Source organism: Amia ocellicauda, chromosome 19 (genome assembly GCF_036373705.1).
Source record: "Amia ocellicauda isolate fAmiCal2 chromosome 19, fAmiCal2.hap1, whole genome shotgun sequence".
In the NCBI taxonomy this organism is placed as follows: domain Eukaryota; kingdom Metazoa; phylum Chordata; class Actinopteri; order Amiiformes; family Amiidae; genus Amia; species Amia ocellicauda.
In genome coordinates this window covers 24,450,852-24,472,603 of record NC_089868.1, presented here as the reverse complement: position 1 = coordinate 24,472,603, position 21,752 = coordinate 24,450,852, and the positions used below count along the sequence as shown (strand labels likewise).

Genomic DNA, 21,752 nt, shown 5'->3' with positions numbered 1-21,752 from the left:
CCACGTGGAGCTGACCCCAGCCCTGCGTGTGCCCGTCAATAAAATCTACCCCAAAGCTTCGTCTGGTGGGCTGTCCCAAGCTGCTCCTCTCTCGGCCGTGTGGGTGACGTTGTGTTCAAACTCGCACACAGAGGCACACGGACACGGCGAGCTTCCCAAGAATGACTTCATTTAATAAGGCACAGTTCAACAGCAGAGTGAGAGGAGTTAGATCAGGGGTGTAGTGGAGGTAATGCCTAAGTCTTTTCACAGTACTTCAAACATAGTGCAGTTGTTTTCTGGTGATAAACCCAGAATTTAATCATCCTTATTTCACTACAATCTCACTTTTAACATTCATTAACAGCTAGTTTAGATAATAATGCTGTCTGTTCCCACCGAGAGCTCCCACTTCTAATGCATTTTAATAATCTTCATCACCAACACACACTTGGTGACATTAGGCCGGGCTACCCACCAGACACTACTCTGGATTCGGGTCTCGCTCTTATAATTTTTATACCATCTCGCCCCAGGCGGACTGAATTAGCTTTTTGAAAGGGATCAATGTTTGTGTGTGATTAGTGTGTCTTACATTCCACTGCAGGGACAGGTTTGTCACCCGGTGGTGAGGCACAGCTAGGGATATTCAGGAAATTAACTTGCCAAACAAATGTAAGAAGTCCACATGTGGGCAGCCTTGACAGAGGAGCCCCTACCCTGGTGTTTATTGTTCCCACCGAGCTCTCAATTACTTAATTGAACTAACAATCTGCTTAGATTTGACTTTTTAATTTGTGCAATAAAAGAGTTGGTTCTTTAATACAATTCTGTACTTAACTTAAACCCCTACTGTTTAAAATAATGAAAAGGCTCTGAGGAAATGATTAGTTCAATTAAGATTCAATGAAGTAATCGAGAGCTGGGTTAGAACGGGGTGGGGGCTCCTCCAGGACCCGGGCTGGGACCCCTGGCGATAACGCAATAGAAGAGAGAACCTCCTGTTGCGTTAACCAGGCACAGCGGATTCGGTGGAAGAGTCTGGCGTTCAGACTGCGGTGTGCGGATGGAGCTCGGGCGTCCCCTGTGCCAACCGGTGGTCAGGGCGGCGGCGGCGGCTCTAGCTGATGGGCTTCCCCTCCAGGACGCCGAAGATGTCCTCCAGAGACTTGTGAACGCACTGCAGGAACTCGTGCACGTTGCGGGAGGGGTAGCTGGAGACGTTGCAGCCGATCCAGTCATCATGGACACCGTAGCCCACGCCGAACCCGTCGGGGACCACCGGGGCAAACCCCCCCAGGCTGACCGCCGGGCTGGTCAGGGTGCTGGTGGACAGGATGTTGTGGTTGATGGCTGCGTAGGCCGGGTCCTGATAGAGACTGGGCAGGGCCTGGCCTTTGGAATTGGCGAGGTACCGCATGGCAAACAAGTGCCGGTCAAACCCTTGGCCTGGTAAGACAAAGAGCTGGTTAAGCACTCACATCTGTTGCTACAGTCCACGGGTTTGTCATACGGCACAACCTTAAGAGTCGCATTTTCAGTTCGGTTTTAAACTGGACCTTAAGTAGCAAACAAAGCTGCAGCAGAAACAAAAGATTTATATTTTGAAGTAACAATTTTCAATGCTTGAAATATCAATTTTAATAAAAAAATTCTAAAACCTTTGACATCTGCTTTGCAAGGTACATTCATGACTAGATTAAAGGGTAAATGGCAGCAGCTTACCCATGGCGGCCTCCCTGGTGAGCTGCCCGTGGTACTTGGAGCAGTCCTGCAGCATGCCGCGCAGCTCGTCCAGGTTGTGCTTGCCCGGCTGGCGGACGAAGGCGTTGGCGCAGCGCTGCGTGTGCACGGTGGCCGGGCGGATGGTCTCGGTGCGGCCATGCCGGAAAGCGGCGGTGCTGCAGGACTCGTAGGTGGCCACAGTCTGCCCGTACTGCCGGAGGAAGCCCATCTGGAAGGCCAGCTGGGACACGGCGTCGGGACTCAGCTTCTTCCTCTTCAGCGCCTCCTTGCCCCCGCTCTTGAACTCCATGGCGTCGATGGAGAGCTTGGAGGTGGCCGCCCGGAAGTTGTCCTTGGCCTTGGCGATGCCGTCCCGCAGCGCGCCGTCCAGCTTGAACTCCAGCCGGTGGACTGCGGCGGACGAGTCGGCTGTGGCCGCGGGGATGGACTGGGGGCCGACGAGGGGCCGCTCCGTGGAATCCTTGAAGACCTCATTCTGGAAGCGCAGCACGGCCACCCCGTCGCCCCACGAGTGCTCGAAGTTGATGGCCGCCTCCCCGTCCGCAGCCATGATGATGCTAAAGGACTTGTCGAACCAGCGGTTGCTGCCATCACCGTGCAGCATGTTGTGGGACGTGTGGATGTGGTCCCTCATGGGCTCGTCATCCAGGCACAGGCAGAACAGGGCGCTGTCCACCTGCGCCAGCGCTGCCTCGTTGCCCGCCTCCAGCAGCTTCTGCCGCAGCCCGGCCCACACGTCCCGGTTCTCGCTGCTCAGGAAGCCCAGGGGTAGTGCAGGCGGCGGGGTCGCGTCCGACAGGATGAACTTGAGGTGGGCGTGGATGTCCGCGGGCTGCACTGGGTTCCCGTCGTGGTCCAGGACGTCAAACACGTACATGTGCCCCTTGCGCATGACCAGCAGGTGTCTGCCCCGGCTGTCGGTGAACAGCTCGTCCCGGCCCGGCCTGGGGATGCGGGTGGAGTTAAACAGGCGGAAGTACTGGGACATGTCCAGGGGGTAGGCGTTCACCATGTAGGCGCCGTACCAGGAGAGCGAGGGCGGCACCCAGCGGATGAGCCTCTTGAAGCCGTTCGTGTCGCTCTTGGCCGGGTTCAGGTGGAACACCTCGGGCTCCAGGACTCCGGCGCGCAGCGTCTTCATGAAGCGCACAGCCGACGCTGTCATGTTGGTGGCCCTCAGCAGCTGGTCGTTGTACTCCGGCTTTGGGTCGGGGTTGAAGGACATGAAGGGGTTGAAGTTCAGCACAACGGGCTCCCGCGCTGACAGGTACATGTCAAACCAAGGCGCTGAAGATGGAGGACAAACAAAAACAAGGTCAACCAAGGGATTCAGAGGCAGCCATTTGCCTGTGCTCTGCTTGTATTCAAACAGGGTTAACTTCTCAATACAGGCCTGGGAGAGACCATTAAAACCTGCCATCTGTCTCACCAGAGATGTAGCTGGTGTGCTTGTTCTTCTTGTCCTTGGCCACCAGCTCCTCATGCAGCTCCTTCCCTGCCCCGCTCTGGAAGCTGTGGGCCAGCTGCTCAGTGTTGCTGCGGGGACAAAGGGCAGCAGCCTGTCACTGACATCCTCGGCAGGACACGCAGCCACGGCGTCGCATGTGATCGGCTGCTTTGCTTACTGTCATGAGACTGTAGAAGAGGTGGGATGTCACCTAGTGTCTTACCTGTACTGTTGGTCATTTAAGAGGGGTCTCTGAGCGGCTAGATATCTTCTAATGGTGTCTTCCAGTTTGGGAACAGGCAACCTGCAAAAGAAACAAAAGCCACAACCGCTGGGTCACTAATTAGATTTCAAGTTTAACAAGTATCTGAAGAGAGTTTGCCTGCATGGTGAGAGTACTTCTTGGATGATACATATGTCTAGATCTGTATTATTTGTATTGTAGTATGCAGCCAATAGCTGCAGGTACACAATATGTTGTATCTTAGTATATGCATTATAATTATTATTCAGTGCTTACGATCACAGGGGACAAAAGGGTCACAGCCTCATCTTTGCTCCATATAGTAGCCTAAGTTTATCTGCTTTATTAATGGGCAGTTCGAGTCATTTTACCGAATCGATGAATTAGATTCAGTTCGGTCTAGTGAATCGATTCAACAGATTTGTTAATTTGATTCCCTGAAACAACAACTCAAAGGAGTCTGAGCAGACTGCACTGTTGTTGCACAGGGGACGTATTTACATGCAACACCAGCAGGACGGTTCAAAAGCGGCTCCACCGCATTCACAGCCGTGACCTTTGCCCTACATTGTCACCGAGGGCTTGTGTGTGTTGTGACACTGAACCAAAGTCATCTCATACTACAGGAGACATTCATGCTTAGCAGAAAAGTCAAGCATGGAAAAGGTTTGGACAACCAAAGAAACTACAATTCAATCAGGATTTCAATGAGTCGTGAGCTGCAGCTATTATTACCGGATTAAAGACTGTGACTGTGACTGTGTGTTATACCTCAGTCATAAAGTCAACTTTAATCCTGGTGGATCTGGCAAAAACCCAGACTTGACCGCTATACTGAAATCATGAGATTTTAGGTGCTTTAACATTTCAAGCCAGAGTTCCCATAATTCCAGTTCATGTACATTGTGCTTTTATTATACATTATTATTTTTGTTAAACGTCCTAATTGTTTCAGCCATTTGACGATGTAGTGCCTGCCTGTGTACTTCCTCAAACCTACTGCAGCGGCTCGTCCTCATGGGCACAATGCCCTTTTAACCTGCGCCCCATTTTCCTAAAACCCTTGTTGAACTCACCTGGGCAAACTCTTCTGGTAGTGCATTGTGGGAACGACGCTCCTGTGCAGGTAATCGGACCCCGGCCCATCTCTGCTGCCGTAAGTCCGCCGGCTGGACCCCACAGAGCCGGAGACCACCCTGCTCAAGGGGGCGAAACTCCCAGATCTGCCCCCAAACCAATGCACCTGCGCGGCTAGTAAACGTGCCATTAGTAACGCGCGAAATGCAGCTGTATTAATTCGCTACACTTGTAACCCCAGTGAGAGAACCCGTTACGTCACAATACAGCGCTGCACCTGCACGGAGAGGAGCCCCCACCGAATCACAACAGGGGGCTGTGGATTAGAGCTGATTTCTAATGGCAATGCATTTAATCTGCCAGGACGATCTCTGGCCCCTTTCCCCGACAGCCCCCACCCAGCAGGAAGTGTGTCGCAGCCAACACGGTCCCCCCGGCTACTTCTGCCAGGTACCATTGTCCGTGCGTGGACCGTCTGTTCAACGCGACTGGCAAACACCTAAGAAACACTTGGCAATTGAAATGCAAGCAGCTGGCTAGGGTGTTAAGGTTGCTGAAAGATTAGAGCAATAGATGATGCGGAGCAGAACCGGGTGTGTATTAAATAAGCTTGCTGTGCCTTTAAGCGCCGGGGGGCCGCTGTCCGTGGGCGGTGCACCGTGTCTGCTGTCTGGCCGCTCGGCTGGCAGGACCGTCTCTTCCGTGGACACCAGCTGACGACCTGCGCGGAAAGATGGCTCCCCAGAAGCGCAGAGTGTTTGTGGTGGGCGTGGGAATGACCAAGGTAGGGTGAGCACCTGAAGTCACTGCTGGAAAGGCAGACGCCACTGGCCAGTCCTTCCGCACTTAATGTGTCAAAGTTCACCCTTGTTTAGACGCTAATTGGTTAATGAATGTATTAAAGAGGGCTTGGCTGTGCTGTCAGTTATTCGTCTGTTTGGGTCCGAAACAACGGCAGAACAGCAGTCATCATTAGACAATAGCAGCTCTGTAATCTGCGTCTTGCGCTTGTGTAGTAACTGAAGCCTGAAGGCATTAGCCCTTATTCACCGCAATGCATACTTCACTTCAGTGCACATATTGCAGAATGCACCGCATAGAAAGCATCTGCAGTTGCTGCACAAACTGCAACACAAATTCTTGCATGCTTAATTTCAGCCAGAGATTTTCAGTAATCACATATAAAGCGTGACAGAGGACTTTAACCTGTCCCGAAAACTGAGTGCGTGCCCGGCCTTGAACCTCAAACTTTAATCTTGACACAAAGTTCAAGCACACAGTCCAAACAGTGGAGCTCTGTGCAGAGGCTGTGCTCTTGTGTAATGTGTGGCCTGAAGAGGTGAAACGTGCTCTTGCAGCACAAGCTGTTCTCGGTGTCTGGCCTCCTGGGTTTGAACTGCAGTCCTCTCTCTTGCTCTACTATGTTGAATGTGAGCAGCACTGGCTTGTGTATCCCTTTTAAACCCAGTGTGTCCGTCATAGCCCATCAAGAAGTGTTTGTATTTTGAATCTGTGCTGTTTAATGAAGTCGTATAAAGGGTTTTAGTCAGTAGTGTAACTTTCCATTTTAATTCTTATACATTTTTAAAACCATTTCCACTATATTTATATATTTTACAATCCATTACATTTTTATTAACTCCAGATTCCTTTTTAGCAGTTTCTGCTTAGGGAGTTTTTAATCTGCCGGGTAAAAACACCCGAGCACCTTGTAAACACCTGCTGCTGCTCGGGGTAGAAGGAAGGAGCAGGTTTTTAAAAGGACAGGAATGCAAATTCGATCATTTTACTAAAGGAATTGCAATGTGGAATTGATGAAAGGAATCGCCTCCATCCCTGGCAAGAGGGTGAATGCTGCAGTGTGTCACAGTCGGGATGAACGTCATGTTGTTTGTGTCTGCAGTTTGAAAAGCCGGGATCGAGAGAAGACTTCGATTACCCTGACATGGCTAAGGAAGCAGGTAAACTCTCATTGTGTTTCTGTTAATAAAAGACCTTCACATGCAATTAACAAGCATTTAAAGTCTTCACAACAAAATACCCCTTTCCTAGGAACAGAGAAATGGACGCAAACTGATTCCTTTGGGCTCTAGATTAACATACAACACACAAGCAATAGGTTGAACCAAATACATTTTAAATGTATTATTTTGTGTCCATTGATATTTCCCTGCTCAGTTTTGTTGCAGTGCAGTTTGGGAGATGGAGTTAAAGGTGTCAACATCACGCAGTCACACTCACGGGGACGTGCTAAAGTGCGTTCCAGACGTCCACTGTGTGCCTTTCCCGTGACCGGGTGCGTGTGTGTTATTGTGAGTGCTGCTCGTTGCAGGTCAGAAGGCGCTGGCTGATGCCGGGGTCCCTTACTCCGCGGTGGAGCAGGCCTGTGTCGGTTACGTGTACGGTGAGTGAGTGTGCCAGTCGAGGACTTCTGCACCTCCATCATCAACGTTCTCAAACAGTTTGCCCCCATCCGCTCCCTTGTCTGACCTGCGCTCTGTGGGCCATTTCGCAGGGGACTCTACCTGTGGGCAGCGCGCCATCTACCACAGCCTGGGCCTCTCCGGTATCCCCATCGTCAATGTCAACAACAACTGCTCCACGGGCTCCACCGCGCTCTTCATGGCTCGTCAGCTGGTGCAGGGAGGTGAGTGAGGGGCTGCACATCAGCCCTGGGCCCCCCAGCCCCTCCATCCTCTACTTTTAACCAGGACAGCGCCAGACCTGCAGCTTCCAAGGTCGTGTTTGTAGCTCAGCGGTGATCCTGAAGGTCTGGGTTTCATGCAGTGATTTTGTAGAAGTGGGATCCCACTCACAGGATGTCCGACTGGCATTCCAGCCCACCTTTAAAATAATTGATGTTATTATCCAAATCAGGGTCTAAAGTAAATGCTTCCTGCAGGTCTTAATTATACAGTATTGAAAGGATGCTCATTAAACCTGCAGAACTGTGGCCTCTGTGGGACTGGATTGATCCCTCTGACCGACTGAGTGGAAATGAACCCAGAGGAGCCATGAATCTGTCCAGAGTTGGGCCTCCACCCCTATATTTCACACACATTTACTTCACAGTTTATGACCAAGCAGAAGAAACGTCTCCCTCGTTTCCTGATGACATTCTATACCACACTTGCTGTCCGCTTATCTTCTAGCCTGAGAGTGACTGAGTTTCCTTCTTGCGCTCTCTCTCTCTGTCCCTCGCAGGCTTGGCAGACTGTGTTCTGGCTCTGGGCTTCGAGAAGATGGAGCGAGGCTCTCTCAGTTCAAAGGTACAGGACACCTTCATGGCGAAGGTCCCATGATCTGAATATTGATTAACTGCTGTCATAGAAAACCACAGAAAATATTTGCCTGTCCTTCCTGAAACAAAGTAACGCTGTTTGTGGTCTGTGAACAATGGGAAGTGGAATAGAAATTTGGGAGTGAAGATGAAGGTTAGAATTGGGACGGGGAAGCAGAGTGGCTTTGAAGTTCGCAGTGCAGCTGGATTGGGAAGTTAGTGATCCAGCCCTTGTGTTGCAGTACATGGACCGGACCAACCCCATGGATAAGCACATGGAGGTGATGATCAACCGCTACGGCCTGGCCGCCGCCCCCGCCGCCCCGCAGATGTTTGGGAACGCAGGCCGGGAGCACATGGAGAGATACGGTAACTGGCCCCCAGCTCTCTGTCCTTGGGTCCGATCTGCAGGCCTGTTTAAGGGTCTTGTGTACTGTTTACCCAGTGCGATACAGATGGGAAGCACAGTTTTTGAGCTGCGTGTGTTTCGTTACAGGCACCAGGCCCGAGCACTTCGCCAAAATCGCCTGGAAGAACCACAAACACTCGACCAACAACCCGTAAGACCAGGCCTTAGTCTCTGTTTGACATTGGTCCCTACAGTGTTAACCCTGGGGTCAAATCACTGCTGTCTTATGGAGGAATTTGCTCCCTGTGTCGGTGCCCCCTTTTTAATCAGTCCCAGTGTCCTCCTGTGTGTTTTGCTGTTCTCGTGTGAATGCAGTTCGTGTGTCTTAGCTCCATGGTCACAGCCATTACAGCTCCGGCAATGTGTCCAGGCCCCGTCCCTGTGTGTCTGCGCTGTACGTGTGCAGGGTGCTGTAACTCGGTGTGTGTTGTGTGTGTGTTAGGTATTCTCAGTTCCAGGACGAGTACAGTCTGGACCAGGTGCTGAAGTCCAGAAAGGTGTTCGAGTTCCTGACTCTGCTGCAGTGCTGGTAAGAGAGGGTCTTCTGGACGGGATATGTGGGCAAAGCAGGGGTGAGAGACACAACTGGGCCAAAGAACCAGCAAAGTGGGGCTCTTTACCTATAGTGTGTCTCTGAAGCAGATTTGTTTTATTGTGTGTCAGAAGTTTTGGAGCTTCTCCGGCCTGCAGGCATTGACAGAAATGGGCTTACTGCAGTACTGATTAAATTCTGCTTTGGTTTCATCTGTAAGACTTGTAAAACCCGTGACTGATGTGCGATAACGTCTCTGTGTGTGTCTGTGTTACCTGGCAGCCCCACCTCTGACGGCGCCGGGGCGGCTGTGCTGGCCAGCGAGGAGTTTGTGAGGAAACACGGCCTGGAAGGGAAGGCGGTGGAGATCCTCGCCCAGGAGATGGTGACCGACCTGCCCAGCACCTTCCAGGAGGACAGCTGCATGAAGATGGTGAGACACTGGAGAGGCTGAGAGAGGCGAGGGAGTGTGTTGGGCCGAGCTGTGCGGCAGTTCAAGCGCTGTGCTGAGTTGTGTCGTGCCGCGTGCTGTTTCCCAGGTGGGCTATGACATGACTCGGGAGGCAGCGCAGAGATGCTTCCAGAAGGCCGGCCTCAAGCCCACTGACGTCAACGTCATCGAGCTGCACGACTGCTTCTCTGCCAACGAGCTCATCACCTACGAGGCGCTGGGGCTGTGTGGCCAGGGTCAGTGTCTCGCAGTTTCTTGCATTTAAATCTTCTCACCGTACTCCACTCTGTTTTAACGCCGCTGCGCTCGTGCCCACAGGTAAAGCCGGAGAGTTGATCGACAGGGGAGACAACACCTACGGGGGGAAGTGGGTGATCAATCCCAGCGGAGGCCTGATTTCCAAGGGACACCCGCTGGGAGCCACAGGTAAACGCAGGAGCCTCCTGCACACACACACACACACACACACACGCTGGATACACACATGAAGTCCCCTGCTGCCATGCACTGGGATGTTTTGTGGTGGAAGGAACAGGTTTGTCCCTGAGATGAGACATTCTGGACTCTCCAGCTTGTCCTATTCCATGCAGGTCTAGAATTCGCCTCACTGCTGCAACCACGGCTCTGTGTCTTTGCCAACACATAAAGTGACCAGCAGAGGCCGCTATTGCCCTTGTCAATCAGGTGCAGAGAGCAGGAGAATTGATTCCTATACACAGTGCGCTGTGTTTCAGTCTTTGCACAGCTTTTCATTCAGGCGATCTTGTTCTATACATTATTTTTCAGTAGTAGGTGCACTAACCGCAGGGCAGATTCAAAGGTGAGTGGTTTTATTTTGTATTAAATAAAATAACAAGACATGTTTGCCCTTCTTCTACACAAACGCTGACCTCAAGTGTGATAGAATATAGATATTGAATTAAAAGTGCCTTGAATCCTTGCTCCCCCCTACAGAAGAATTATTTTAACTTCAAGAAGTGCTTTCCTGGGAGGATAATGAATGTCACTCGGAGGTGCAGACTGAACTGCATGCCTGTATCGAGAAGTACGTTGTACGCAGCTGCAGACAATGTGGAAGTTAAAGTGCAATTCCCTGACATTCCCTCAATTATCCACATCCCAGCCCTCGAACCGGGCGGCGTCTTGCAGAAACACACGGTTCAAACGTGGAGCCCCCCCACTCGCCGGTACTCGCACCCTGCATGATGCAGCGCTCCCCAGAAGTGCGACCGTGGCAGCTGTGTGTGCCGTATTAATGCTGCGGGTTGAGGGTCTAATCCTGCCGTCCTGTGTGACGCTCCTCCTCCCGTGCTCTCGGCACAGGCCCCGGGGCTCGGCAGCAACTGCTCAGCCGTGGAAAAAAATCCCAGGATGGGGGGATAAGAAGGTGATAGTTCACCGGCTCCATTAGACTGATGAGATTCTCGAATGTTTTAGGCTCTGTCCAGGTCCTGGCATTAAAACCGCTTCATTTGTGAAATGCCTCCCCCCTGCGCTCTCTCTCTATCTCTCTCTCTCCCTGTTTTGTTTTTCTTTAATATTTTTCCCCATACTGATGGTGTGGTTGGAGTGATGGAAAGAGATTTGTTTTTGGCACATTTTTGAGAGATTTGTGCACATTGCCCTGTATCTCCACCCTAAACACCTTCCAGACCTGAAAGCTTTAATTTCTCTGGGGCTGCAGAGTGTCTTGTACTGTTTGGACCTTACGTCCTCCACCAACACTGTCTCCAACCACAGACACTTGATTGACACTTCGGTAAAACACATTTGTGTATTCAAGTGGCGGTCAGTCGGTCATCTCGGGGGGTTTCTGTGTTTCTCTGTGATGGTGTGTTACTCCCCAGTTACGCTTGCATCGGCAAAGCTAATTAAACCTCAACCTGCCAATGAAACGTTTCCGAATCTCTTACTCGAACACAAACTACAATGTCTGCAGTGTCGCTGTAGAAGAATCGACCCATGTCTTTTCAGATGTAGAACAATGGGTGAACCTACCAGCGGAGTGTCTTATGCCATATGGGGGAAAGAATGGAGGTTTTCATGGACCAGATGAGAGAGAGGCTGTATTTGAAGATGCATGAGAAGTGAACCCGATGCTCGGCCTCCTATCAGTACTTTTCCCCTGTGGGTGTAGCGTGTCTTGTTCTTATTCCAGTGGAGAGGGGCTGTGAAGGTGTGCGTGCTAGGAGCCCGAGGGAGCACCGAGGACGCAGGCTGCTCTGATCTGTGAGGCAGGCGGTTGGGGGGTAGCCTGTTGATCAGGGAAAACGTGTGAATATTGCATTAGTTGTGGAATAACTCCAATTTCTCCAGCAGAGCCTGAATACTTTCTAGGCAGGACACAACAGACACCGATAGCCAGCCACAGGGAATTGGGGAAAGCTGAGCAGCAGACCTCTGTGACATTTGGTCTCTTGGTGTCGGCCGTGCATGTAGCCGTTGTCCGTCTGTGTCGTTAATCAGGATTATTAAGCGCTCTCCACTATCCTTCACCATTGTGATTCGCTGTGTGTGCATGCATGAGCGTTTTGTGGTTTTTAATCTAAACAGAATTGTGCCGGTGGAGACTTGGCCGCAGCTGCCTACTGGGCCGCCCATCTGGCCAGAATTAACGATCTGCAGTCTGTTGCCCTGGTCTGGAGCGCAGCCAGGAGGTGAGGGCCAGCCTGGCTCCCTGGCTGCGTGGGGGCGGGGTGAGGGCCACGTGCAGCCCGTGTGAATGCTCTCTGTGTGCCTCTCACCCACAGTTCATTTACAGGCACTGTGTAGGCTGTTAATCCACAAAACACCTGGGTGCTAACAATTAGTATTAACTGGAAGAGCAGTAAATTGAAACCTGATTATGAATTTGTCTGTAGGAACCCCCCTCCAAAGAAAATAAAAACGACTTAATTGCCTGTGGGTTCTGATTATGTTCCAGTAAGTAACAATGATCTCCGCCTAATTGCCCGCAGAGGGTAAGAGATCATTTAACACAGGATGATAACGACGGGCAAAACAAAACGTGTGCGAGTGAACTGTGGAGTCAGAGCCCTGCACGTCGTACCATCTGCGTTCATACGGAGACCTTCGGGCAGTTTGTTTTTCAAATCCAGTCCCTGAGAGCCCCCATTAAGTTGTTTTTATCCATGTAAATCATCACCTCCATTAGACCGAAGAAAGAGGTCAGATGGCTCAGTTTAGTTAAATTCCATAATGAAAGGCTCAGGTGGAAGGAAAACCAGAAATATTCCATCTTTTGAGGAGTGGATTTTAGGATATTTGCTTTAAAGTCTCCTGTGTATATTTATAATTTATTCTGCCAATTAATGACAAAAATGAAGGAAAAACATTGTGAAATATCATAAACTCAATACTCATACACAGATTAGTCCCTTTATAATGTACTAACACACTGATCTTTTTATTTCCAATTGCACAAAAGTGAGAACTGATTTATTATTATTATTACAAATAAAGTGCAGATTTACAGATGGAATATGCACTTTGATGTTGCACATTGAAAACAAGACAACCCCTTATAATCTGTGCAGTGTCTGTGAAGGGTTGTACAATGAGCAACAGAAGGTTTTTAATTTCTCTCAATTAATCAGGCATCACAGTTGATTAACCCCACACCCGCCAGAGCACGACTCTCATCGCTCTCTCTGTGCTCAACTCGCCAGGCCTGGCCCAGTGCGCCGAGCTGTGCTGGCAGCTGCGGCAGGAAGCGGGGCAGAGACAAGTTCCGGGGGCAAAGGTCGCGCTGCAGCACAACATCGGACTCGGCGGCGCGGTGGTGGTCACTCTGTACAGGATGGGCTTTCCTCAGGTCACAAGGTGAGCCGCGGTAATGAACACCCTGCCAGCGGGGTCACAATGTCCTCCTTGTCCGCCTCACACCGCGCAGATCCACGGTGGGTGACATAACCGCACAATGCAGCACAACAGAGCCGCGTTTAACCGCTCCAGCACGGCGAGAGTCATGCATCTTGCGTTTCAATCATATATGTAATTAATGCATCATAACATGCGTTTGTAATCGACCAACGAGTGCATTTCAGATGCGTAAATTGTTATATTATTAGAAATCGTGTGGTTGTAAGTGAGGTCGTTTAAGTGTGTAGTGCTGGTTAATTAAATCTGGTGCATCCATCCAGGGTACAAGTGTAAAACGTGTTCCCGTTCTGCACAATGGACGTGTTTCTTCCCATTACACAATACATAAGTGACGTCATCAGTCACCATCCGTGTGCAGATTGTATTGCGACACAAAACAGTGACGTATTCTGTCCACACAAACCTGCCCCCTCTAAAAACAATATTAGTAGTAATTGGTATTAATACTTTCTTCTCAGACACTGAACTGCAGAATTACTTAGTCACACAATCTACGTATTTCAAGAAACCAGGCATACAGGAACAGCAACAACATACAATGAATAAGAGCCAGTGCAAAGTAGTGGCGCTTCAAGTAGATGTAGAAATGATGGTAATGGTTACGTCAATCAGTAGGACGGATAGTTATGATGGCAGCAATTTAAAATCTAATAACCTTGTGCAGCCCAGATAATAGTTTTTTTGTGTGTCAGAATTGGATTCATTAAATGAAGCAGATGCTGCTGCCTGGAAAATGCAGACGTTGGTTCACGTAAGCATGTGCTCAGAGCCCTGAACTTTGGATTTTAATGTCAGCCGTGTTACATTCAGCTGTAAAAACTTGTGTTTAAAGGGCATTGCTCTCGTTCGTATGTTATGTCCTGCTTAAATTGTTTTTATTTTGCCCCGTGTCAGACAGAGCTAACGATGCTTGTTTAAATGACACGTCACATTTCGCTGAGGTCAAAACCAGCCGGTTCTGAGAAAGTATAGATGTCGCCACTTCCAGCTCTGTGTTCAAGTGCACGGGGGCAGAAGTCAAGGTCTGGCAGCGCGGCATCGGTAGCAAAGGGTATCCAGCAGTGGGGGGGAGTGGACACGTTGACATTGTGTTACACCTTCCCATTATAAAAAGTGAGATTTAGAATCTGCTTAAGTCTTCCTAAATTGTTTTATTTGGACCTTTTGACAGGAAGGACACAAGTTAAAAACCACTGAAGTCTAATTCACTAGATCAGGGCTAAACCACTGTCCCGACTTCACAGGCTTCCCTCCCTCCTGCTTTTCTGAAGGTCTGTCTCTGTCTGTCCGTGTCTGTGTCTCTCTCTCTCTCTCTGTCTGTGTCTCTCTCTCCCTCTCTGCCTGTGTTGGTCTGTGTCTCTCTCTGTCTGTCTCTGTCTGTGTCTGTATAATCATTATTTAAGTCTGCGCCAGCCCTGCCCGGCGCTTCTTGTTAGTGCAGCTCCACCCACCCGTTCGACCTGTCTGCTCACATCAGTGTCTGCGCCTCGCTGGCTCGTCAGGAATCCAGGCAGACCGCAGACCTGGTGCCTCGAGAGGGTGATGAACTCTCGCGTTAACTTTTACTTCACCTGAGATCAGCGCTCGCCTCTTACAGCAGTTCAGCTCGGCCGTGCGTGAGGGGCATACGTGTCATTCGGGGAAGAGTCTGAGAGAGCGAGAAAAAAGAAATAGTAATGCAATCAAAATCTGTCTGCTCTTGCTTTATGAGATTAAGGCTGGTTTGGAGAGTAGTTTTAAGATTTCATCACTTTTTGATGAGTCACTGTTTTGTTCTGAAAATAATGCCAAGATTCATATTGTGAAACATAATGGCTATTGTTCATTATTCTTTTGTAGCCTAAAGTATTCTTGTAGTGCACTGTGTGGTAAATTATTTTAAAATGCGAACATAAATAATTTTCTGCAGCAATTTGTTTTCCATTGAGGCCTGAACATTTTTATGTAGGGAAAGGGGGCAAAGGTCTTGTGAAGCTATCAACGAGTTTTTGACGTGAGCGCAGTGCTAGACTTCAGTGGTTTCTAATCTCCCTTCCGCTCTCAGCCGGCAAACGCTGTCTTTTAACGCAGGAAAGCAAAACGAGGGAAGCACAGATCAAAACTAATCCCAGTGTGCTGGCCTGCATGATGCGTACTCTGGAAAACACGACCTTAAGACCTTTCCGCATCCATGGATGCTCACCCCTCTGCTATAAGAGGTGTCCTTTAATTCCACCTGAAGCAGTGAGGTCAGGAGATCCCTCTCTGGGTTTGCTCTCTCCTGGCCTTCTGTGCATCAGCGCCTAGTTATGGACTGTTGCCCACGCAGCTTTCTGTACATTATTCATGATGTTTCTATTGGCTGACTCATGTGCCCAAGGTGGCTTTGCGAGAGTCAAGTTTATTGACAGTACAGTGTGGTTTTCGTAATACTATAAGGGGTGGGCATTGTGGTTTCCGTGTGGCATACCTAATGAGATTTTAACTTTGTGATTGTGGTTTATTTGTATTTTTTGTACTCTTGCTCCTGAGTGGGTGGTATAAGAACAGGTGACACATGAGGATTGGTCTTTGTGAGCACTTTCCTGTGTTGGGCAGAACACCATGTTCTTGTAACGTTAAAATCAGCATTTTACAAGTTTAAGGTGACCTAGCATATTACATGTTTGAAAGGATGCCTGCTGTGGTCTAATGCAAAATACCAATATAATACCTCAGGTCTGCCTTTTGAGGACACAGGGCTCTAAAGTTTGAAACTCCAAAATTAGCGCAAAATATGATCTTTTAAAAGATAAACGACGAGCGTCTCAGTAGTGAGTGTCCATAACCCCGGCTGCTCTGGTGTTGCAGAGCGCACAGGATCCAGGCTGTCCAAACGAGCGCCGCTGCGGGGCTGGAGGGATTCAAAGCCCATGCCGTCTTCAAGGAGATTGAGAAGAAACTGCAAGAGGTAAAAACACGCAAGTGGCTGAGTGAGGAGTGAGGGGGGGGCAGGTGATTTATTAGTGTTTTTATGTCTTTATTAATTTGCAATGAAGGGAAAATGAATTCCGCCCTGTGCTTGCCGACGAAGGTTGACATCACTGAGAATGTATATCGTTGTATCAAAGTATTTTTAGATATTATTTCGAGGCGCTTTTGAATCCTTCGTGCTTAAAGAGAACGATCCTCTCTGTTCAGCAGAATGCGGGGGGTTAAAGGTCAATCCTTCTGGTTGCCAGCAAAGCCCAAGACCAGTGGCTTCCGTCCGTCATCTCCCCGATGAGAGATTAGTCCCTAAACGCGCTTAAGGGGGACATTAATATTAATACTTCTTTCATAAAGATTTTCTTGCTCTTTTACTCTAAGATTTATAATGGAGAGTGGCGAATGCAGCGCACACCTAAAGTACGTCTCAAAGTCGTGAGGATTGATGGATTCTCGAACTGTCTGGGAATTTTAAAGGGCTCTTCAGCGGCATTGATCTGCGTCGCACTTAATATCGCTGGAGCGGCCGCTAATAACTCGAGACAGCGGCGCAGGTTTTAATGTCCCCTGTCTGTGCTGACTAATGCTCTTGTAATGTGGGTGCGTGAAGGAGGTGGAAAGTGTGTGTGTGTGGTTTAAGTCATGAACCCCCCTCCCCCGGCAGCGGGAGTCTGCCGATCTCTGTGGTTATGTAACTATGTTGATACTGGCACCGTGTGGAGCGCAATCTGCTTCCAATTAACAACCAAAGTGATTTTTTTTCTCTCATTGTTTTATCATCCGACTTCAATGCTATGTATCTGTTTAACGTTGAATCATAAAAATCTCCCATTTAAACGAGACAGAAGGGCTTTTATTTAGATTTCTCTCTCCGTTAAAGATCATTTGTATATCTTTCCAATCCAGCTGCACTCGTCTGAAGTTATATTTAAAACCACACACTAACACAATTCTCAGGGCCATCTGACTATCAGGCAGCCCAAGAAGGCCTTTTATCTTTTTTTTGCAGATGAAAGATAGTTTTCTAAGAATAAGGATAGCAAATGCACATAAACGGAGAAAAAGAGACGCTGTTGGGGATGTTGGTAAACGGCGGTGTCTGTCTGTCTGCTTTGTCCCCGCACTGTAGGAGGGAGAGCAGTTTGTGAAGAAGATCGGTGGCGTGTTCGCCTTCAAGGTGAAAGACGGCCCGGAGGGCAAGGAGGCCATGTGGGTTGTGGACGTGAAGAACGGCAGGGGCTCGGTGGGGACGGATACAGGTTCGTGTCTCACTGGGGAGTTCGGCGGAGGGATGCTCGCCCACTCTGATTGGGAGGGTAGCAGGTCTTGTGGGGTTACAGGGGTCCTGGAAGAGGCTGGGGGGCGAAGTTCAATTACGTACACGAGCATGTGCGAACCACCGGCCTCGCGTCAGACCGAATGCATCTGTCCATTTGAAAAACAAACGCTTCTCTCTGCAGTTCCTTCAGCCTCTCTTGTGTGTTCACCCCATGTGCTAAACAAAAAAACAAAAATCTGTTTGGCTCATGTTTGCCTGTTAGATTGGCCTTTTATATATAAAAACAAACATCAAAAAGCTCAAATCAGAACCATGAGAGAGAGTGTTTTTCGTGGCACAGCGAGTCAGTGTGCTGCATGTTATTGTTTGTGGGAAAGGCAGCTTTGGCTGGTGCCGCCACAGGAAGTGAACCCGTCTGCTCTGCGCCGGCCTTTCCCCCGATCCGCTGGCGTCTCCTGTTTTGGTTGAGGTGTTGAATCCTGGTTATCAACAACGCCTCAGTCAGCGGAGTTGTTTTCGGGGCCGCTGGTTTCCGCTGGCACTCTGATTTTCGATGGGCTGCATTTCAGAGGGGTTCACTTATGTCCCAGGGAACGGTTTGTGTTGTACTCAAGTAGCTGGGCTTCACACCACAGATCAGTCACTAGTCTGTCATGGAAAAATACTGTTACCCCCAGTATTTCTTGCACGACATATAGGTCTACCTAATCTTGTTTCTTTGTGCTACCACCTCTAATACGTTCACATTTTAATCAGAAAGAAACACGATTTGGGGCAAGGGGGGTCAAACCCTTAATAATAAACCAACGTTGAATATATTACCAAGCCATTTAGAGTTTTTCTTCTTAGTAAACCTATGAGTTGATAAAACCACTGGCTGCCAGGCACGATCCCCCGCTCCCAATTAAGAGAGTGATTTCAAGACTTTTCCTGATCTGCTCTCTGTTGACCTGTAAAGCGCCTGGGGCTGGAAAGTTTCTGCGTACATTTTGTATCAAACGAGATCCATCAGAGCTGGGGTGATCTGTTCTCGATATGACTCATCTGTCTGAGCTGCCACCCTTCGTCTCGAGTCCATCTGCTTAAGCCTTTGCCCGGACAGACGTTTTAACTTTGACAATCGGTTTTAGAAAGTTTAATTCCCCCTCCTTCATTTCTCTCTCTCCACAGCTAAGAAAGCGGACTGCACCATTGCCATGTCTGACGCTGATCTGCTGCAGTTAATGACGGGGAAGATGAACCCTCAGACCGTGAGTTGACGAGACGGACTGTTTTTGTTAAGTTGCTTACACTGAAAGGCGCTGGTTAGACGATCAGTGCTTACGTTTGCAGACGTGCCTGTTTACGTGTGTTTTAAGGGTTTATTTTCGCCAAACACAGCAAGAGTCACTTACACTTTCTTTTAAAGCGTTGGAGCTGATGGTTGTCCGTACAGCTCAGGATGATATTCCTCTCCGATCCCTCCTGGTCTTTACGGCGCTCGGCTCGGCCCCCCGCGCTCCCCTGCCGGAGCGCACCTGTCCGTCCTCGACGAGGCGGGCTGGCAGGAAACGCAGGGATGCCCAGGAGACCCTCAGGATGTGGTCCTGGCGCGCGGACAGGCGTTGCTCACTGTCCTGTTATGTTGTTTGCATCGTCGCAGAGGCGTCTCTTCGCGCGAGGTGCCGGGCCTGTGTGGATAGAGTCGACCGTTGTGGGGTTGAAGTCGATGAGTTTATAATGTTCATCCCGATAATGCGAGGCCTGTGTGTGTTTATCCTGCATTTGCAACACAAACGCACGCACAGCAAGCATCAGACGAGCACGATGGGTCGAATGGCCTCCTCTCGGTTGAAAACTGTGTGTTCTGATAGTCCTGAATGCTTTAGTGCTGAGGTATTATAATATTCGCAGAGTCTCTGGTTAACTGTGAACCTGGTGGTGTCCGTGAAGCCAGCAGCTGTCGTTAGCCTCGTCTTAAACCCCCTCTGGCTTCCCTACCACTCGGAGATCTTTGTAAATGCCTCCTGTGGCGTTGAGGAAGGCCCACCGATTCATCTAACCCCTAGTGGCCGAAGCCTCTGGGCAAACGGACGATGCCAGCGCTTGAGTCCATGCCGTTTTATGTTGTGTTCTGGGAAGTGACAATGAGAAATTGTTTCCCCCTGTTGTTGTATACAACACCGCGCCACAGCGGGTCTTGCCGTGATTTTCCTCGCACTGCTGGGTGACCCCCTCGATATGGAGACCAGTTTTCTGGCTCTCCACAGATCCTGGATTTATATTCGACGACGACAAAATCAGGACTGTAAGAGCAAGGGTTTTTGTTTTTGTTTTGCTTTTTCAAAATGCAAAAATAAGCTCCTGTCGGCCAAAGCACTTTGGTGCTTAACTTGTGTTTTTGAGAGGCGCCCGGCTCTCCCAGATTGGATGAACTGTGCATTTGTAGGTTTTTGGAAAATTACGTCTGCTCGGATAATCTTGTTTCACCTTTTCCAGCATTTGTGCACAGATAACCTTCAGAAGCCGCTGTTGTGCTGTAGAAGGCCTATTGCTCCCCGGCAAGCTGTTGTCACTGATGTTAGTGTCCCAGTTTCCAGTCCCAGCTTAATCTGGAAACTGGCTGACCTTAACCCTTTAAATCCTGCCTGCTCTGCTTTCTGGAGTTTAAATGCTTTTCATTCACTTTTTTTTTTTTTTTGCCGATCTCTGTTCTAGTCTAGTTTAGCGGCGAGATATTGACCAACAAATTGACGTTTTAAAGTATAAAAACCCTGCAACAAGGCAAACCGATCTTCACTGAGAGACTTGGCGCTTCTGTGGACAGATGTCAGAAGCGACGATCACAGGAAACTGATGCCGTGTTTACATTTAGATCTGTATTTATCTCTCAAGAAGAACATCAGAACATAAGAGTGTCCAATCGAGAGGAGCCCATTCGCCCCATCGTGCTCGTCTGGTGTTCATTAATAACTAAGTGATCAAGGATCCTATCCAGTCTGTTTTTGAATGTTCCCAAATTGTCTCTTCAGCCTCATCGCTGGGGAGTTTGTTCAGATTGTGACGCCTCTCTGTGTGAAGAAGTGTCTCCTGTTTTCTGTCTTGAATGCCTTGAAGCCCAAAGCTCCTCTGGTTTGATGTGCTCGATGCCTTTGTCTTGCCTTTTCACAAATGATTGCTGTGGGTGCTGGGGGGTAGGATGAACAGACCAGAGATCCAGCTTGCCGTAACGGTGCTCTTCTCCCACAGGCCTTCTTCCAGGGCAAGCTGAAGATCACGGGCAACATGGGCATGGCCATGAAACTGCAGAGCCTCCAGCTGCAGCCGGGCAAAGCCAAGCTGTGACGCGTCCCTCCGGGAACCCCTTCCCTTCCCCGCCGCTCTCCATGGGAGCCACTCCGGGCAGGGAGGTGTCCTGGCCATGGTGTCGGTGTGTCTGTCCGTCTGGGTGTGCGGTGATTGGGGGGGAAGTGGGGGGCAGGCAAGAATTTGGAGAATAGTTAGATGACGGCTAACTCGCTGACAAACTATAGCAATAGAAAATTGCACTCTTTGTAATCTTCATGCATCTCGGTTCCAGAGATTTCCTCTTACGATTCTGTCTGGTGACTAGACCATCTTAACGCCCCCAGGTAGTGTGTAACTGTTGATTTAGTGGGGAGGAAATCAATACGCAATCATAAGCATTAACTCCAGCTCGCACTGCCGTCTCGGTCAGCCCCTCTCCAGTGTGTTGTCTTGAACGTTTAGGCGGTCGGTTTGTGCAGCAGGCTGATGCAGTCGACGCAGACTCTTCCTGTTTCCGGTGCGTTGTGGACGAGGCGTGCATGTGCATGGGCCCCTATATGAGTGTTGCTCTCCTCGCTGGGACCCCCGTGTCCCCCTGAGGACCGGGACACCCCCAGAGCTTTATCCGTCTCTGTGCGTTGCCTCTATAGCCCTATGATGATGACTATCACTACCTGGCCTGCATTTCTTAATAATAATAATAATAATTATGATAATTGGAGACATTCCCCCTCCAGTCCTTTTCAATTATGGTAAATAACGGTAGATGCATAGTTGGGTGAATTTTTTACAAAATGTGAAAACAATAATCATGTTCGGGTTCCCGTCTTTTGTGACTACGACTACTACAAATGCTGTTTTGATTTACTAAATAAAACTTTAACTGCTTTAACAGAATCTGGAGTGAGAGACTTGTTTATTTTGTGGTGGGTGGGGTGCGTGGGGGCAGATAACATGGGAGAAGGTCCTGTCCTGAAACTGCTTCATTCTTTACATATGTAGTGTGCAGAAATCTGTTCATAAGTTGAGCGCTTCGTACACATTCAAATCCCCACATCTTTTTTAGTCTTTCGAGCCCGTGCCTAAGCCCACGGCCAGCTGTTTTCCAGCTGTTGGCGAGCACAGTAATGACCCTGCTGGACCGCGCCGTCCTCGCGAACCAAACCCAGTGTCGACTCCGAGAAGCTGTCCTTTTTGTCGTGGTCTACAGAGG

At 49.4% G+C, this 21,752-nt stretch overlaps 2 protein-coding genes across 3 annotated transcripts; one reads left to right on the top strand and one right to left on the bottom strand.

The window, feature by feature from the left end:
* Positions 1–152: 152 nt before the first annotated feature.
* Positions 153–4,902, bottom strand: cpt2 (carnitine palmitoyltransferase 2). Its single transcript, XM_066692380.1, has 5 exons — positions 4,493–4,902; positions 3,396–3,476; positions 3,155–3,261; positions 1,705–3,012; positions 153–1,428 (listed from the first exon to the last, which is right to left on the bottom strand). The coding sequence occupies exons 1-5, from the start codon at positions 4,681–4,683 to the stop codon at positions 1,100–1,102; spliced, it is 2,016 nt and encodes a 671-aa protein (XP_066548477.1). The 5' UTR covers positions 4,684–4,902; the 3' UTR covers positions 153–1,099.
* Positions 4,903–4,971: 69 nt separating this feature from the next.
* On the top strand, positions 4,972–21,436 carry scp2a (sterol carrier protein 2a). Of its 2 annotated transcripts, XM_066692381.1 has the most exons (16): positions 4,972–5,277; positions 6,397–6,454; positions 6,826–6,897; positions 7,009–7,140; positions 7,698–7,762; positions 8,016–8,142; positions 8,270–8,333; positions 8,625–8,711; positions 8,997–9,147; positions 9,254–9,401; positions 9,484–9,591; positions 12,834–12,987; positions 15,877–15,976; positions 17,123–17,252; positions 18,443–18,522; positions 20,501–21,436. In XM_066692381.1, the coding sequence occupies exons 1-16, from the start codon at positions 5,227–5,229 to the stop codon at positions 20,594–20,596; spliced, it is 1,623 nt and encodes a 540-aa protein (XP_066548478.1). In that variant the 5' UTR covers positions 4,972–5,226; the 3' UTR covers positions 20,597–21,436. The 2 variants fall into 2 exon arrangements, with proteins under 2 accessions (XP_066548478.1, XP_066548479.1); XM_066692382.1 differs by lacking the exons at positions 4,972–5,277; positions 6,397–6,454; positions 6,826–6,897; ... (6 more) ...; positions 9,254–9,401; positions 9,484–9,591 and having other exon boundaries at positions 12,965–13,064.
* Positions 21,437–21,752: the final 316 nt, after the last annotated feature.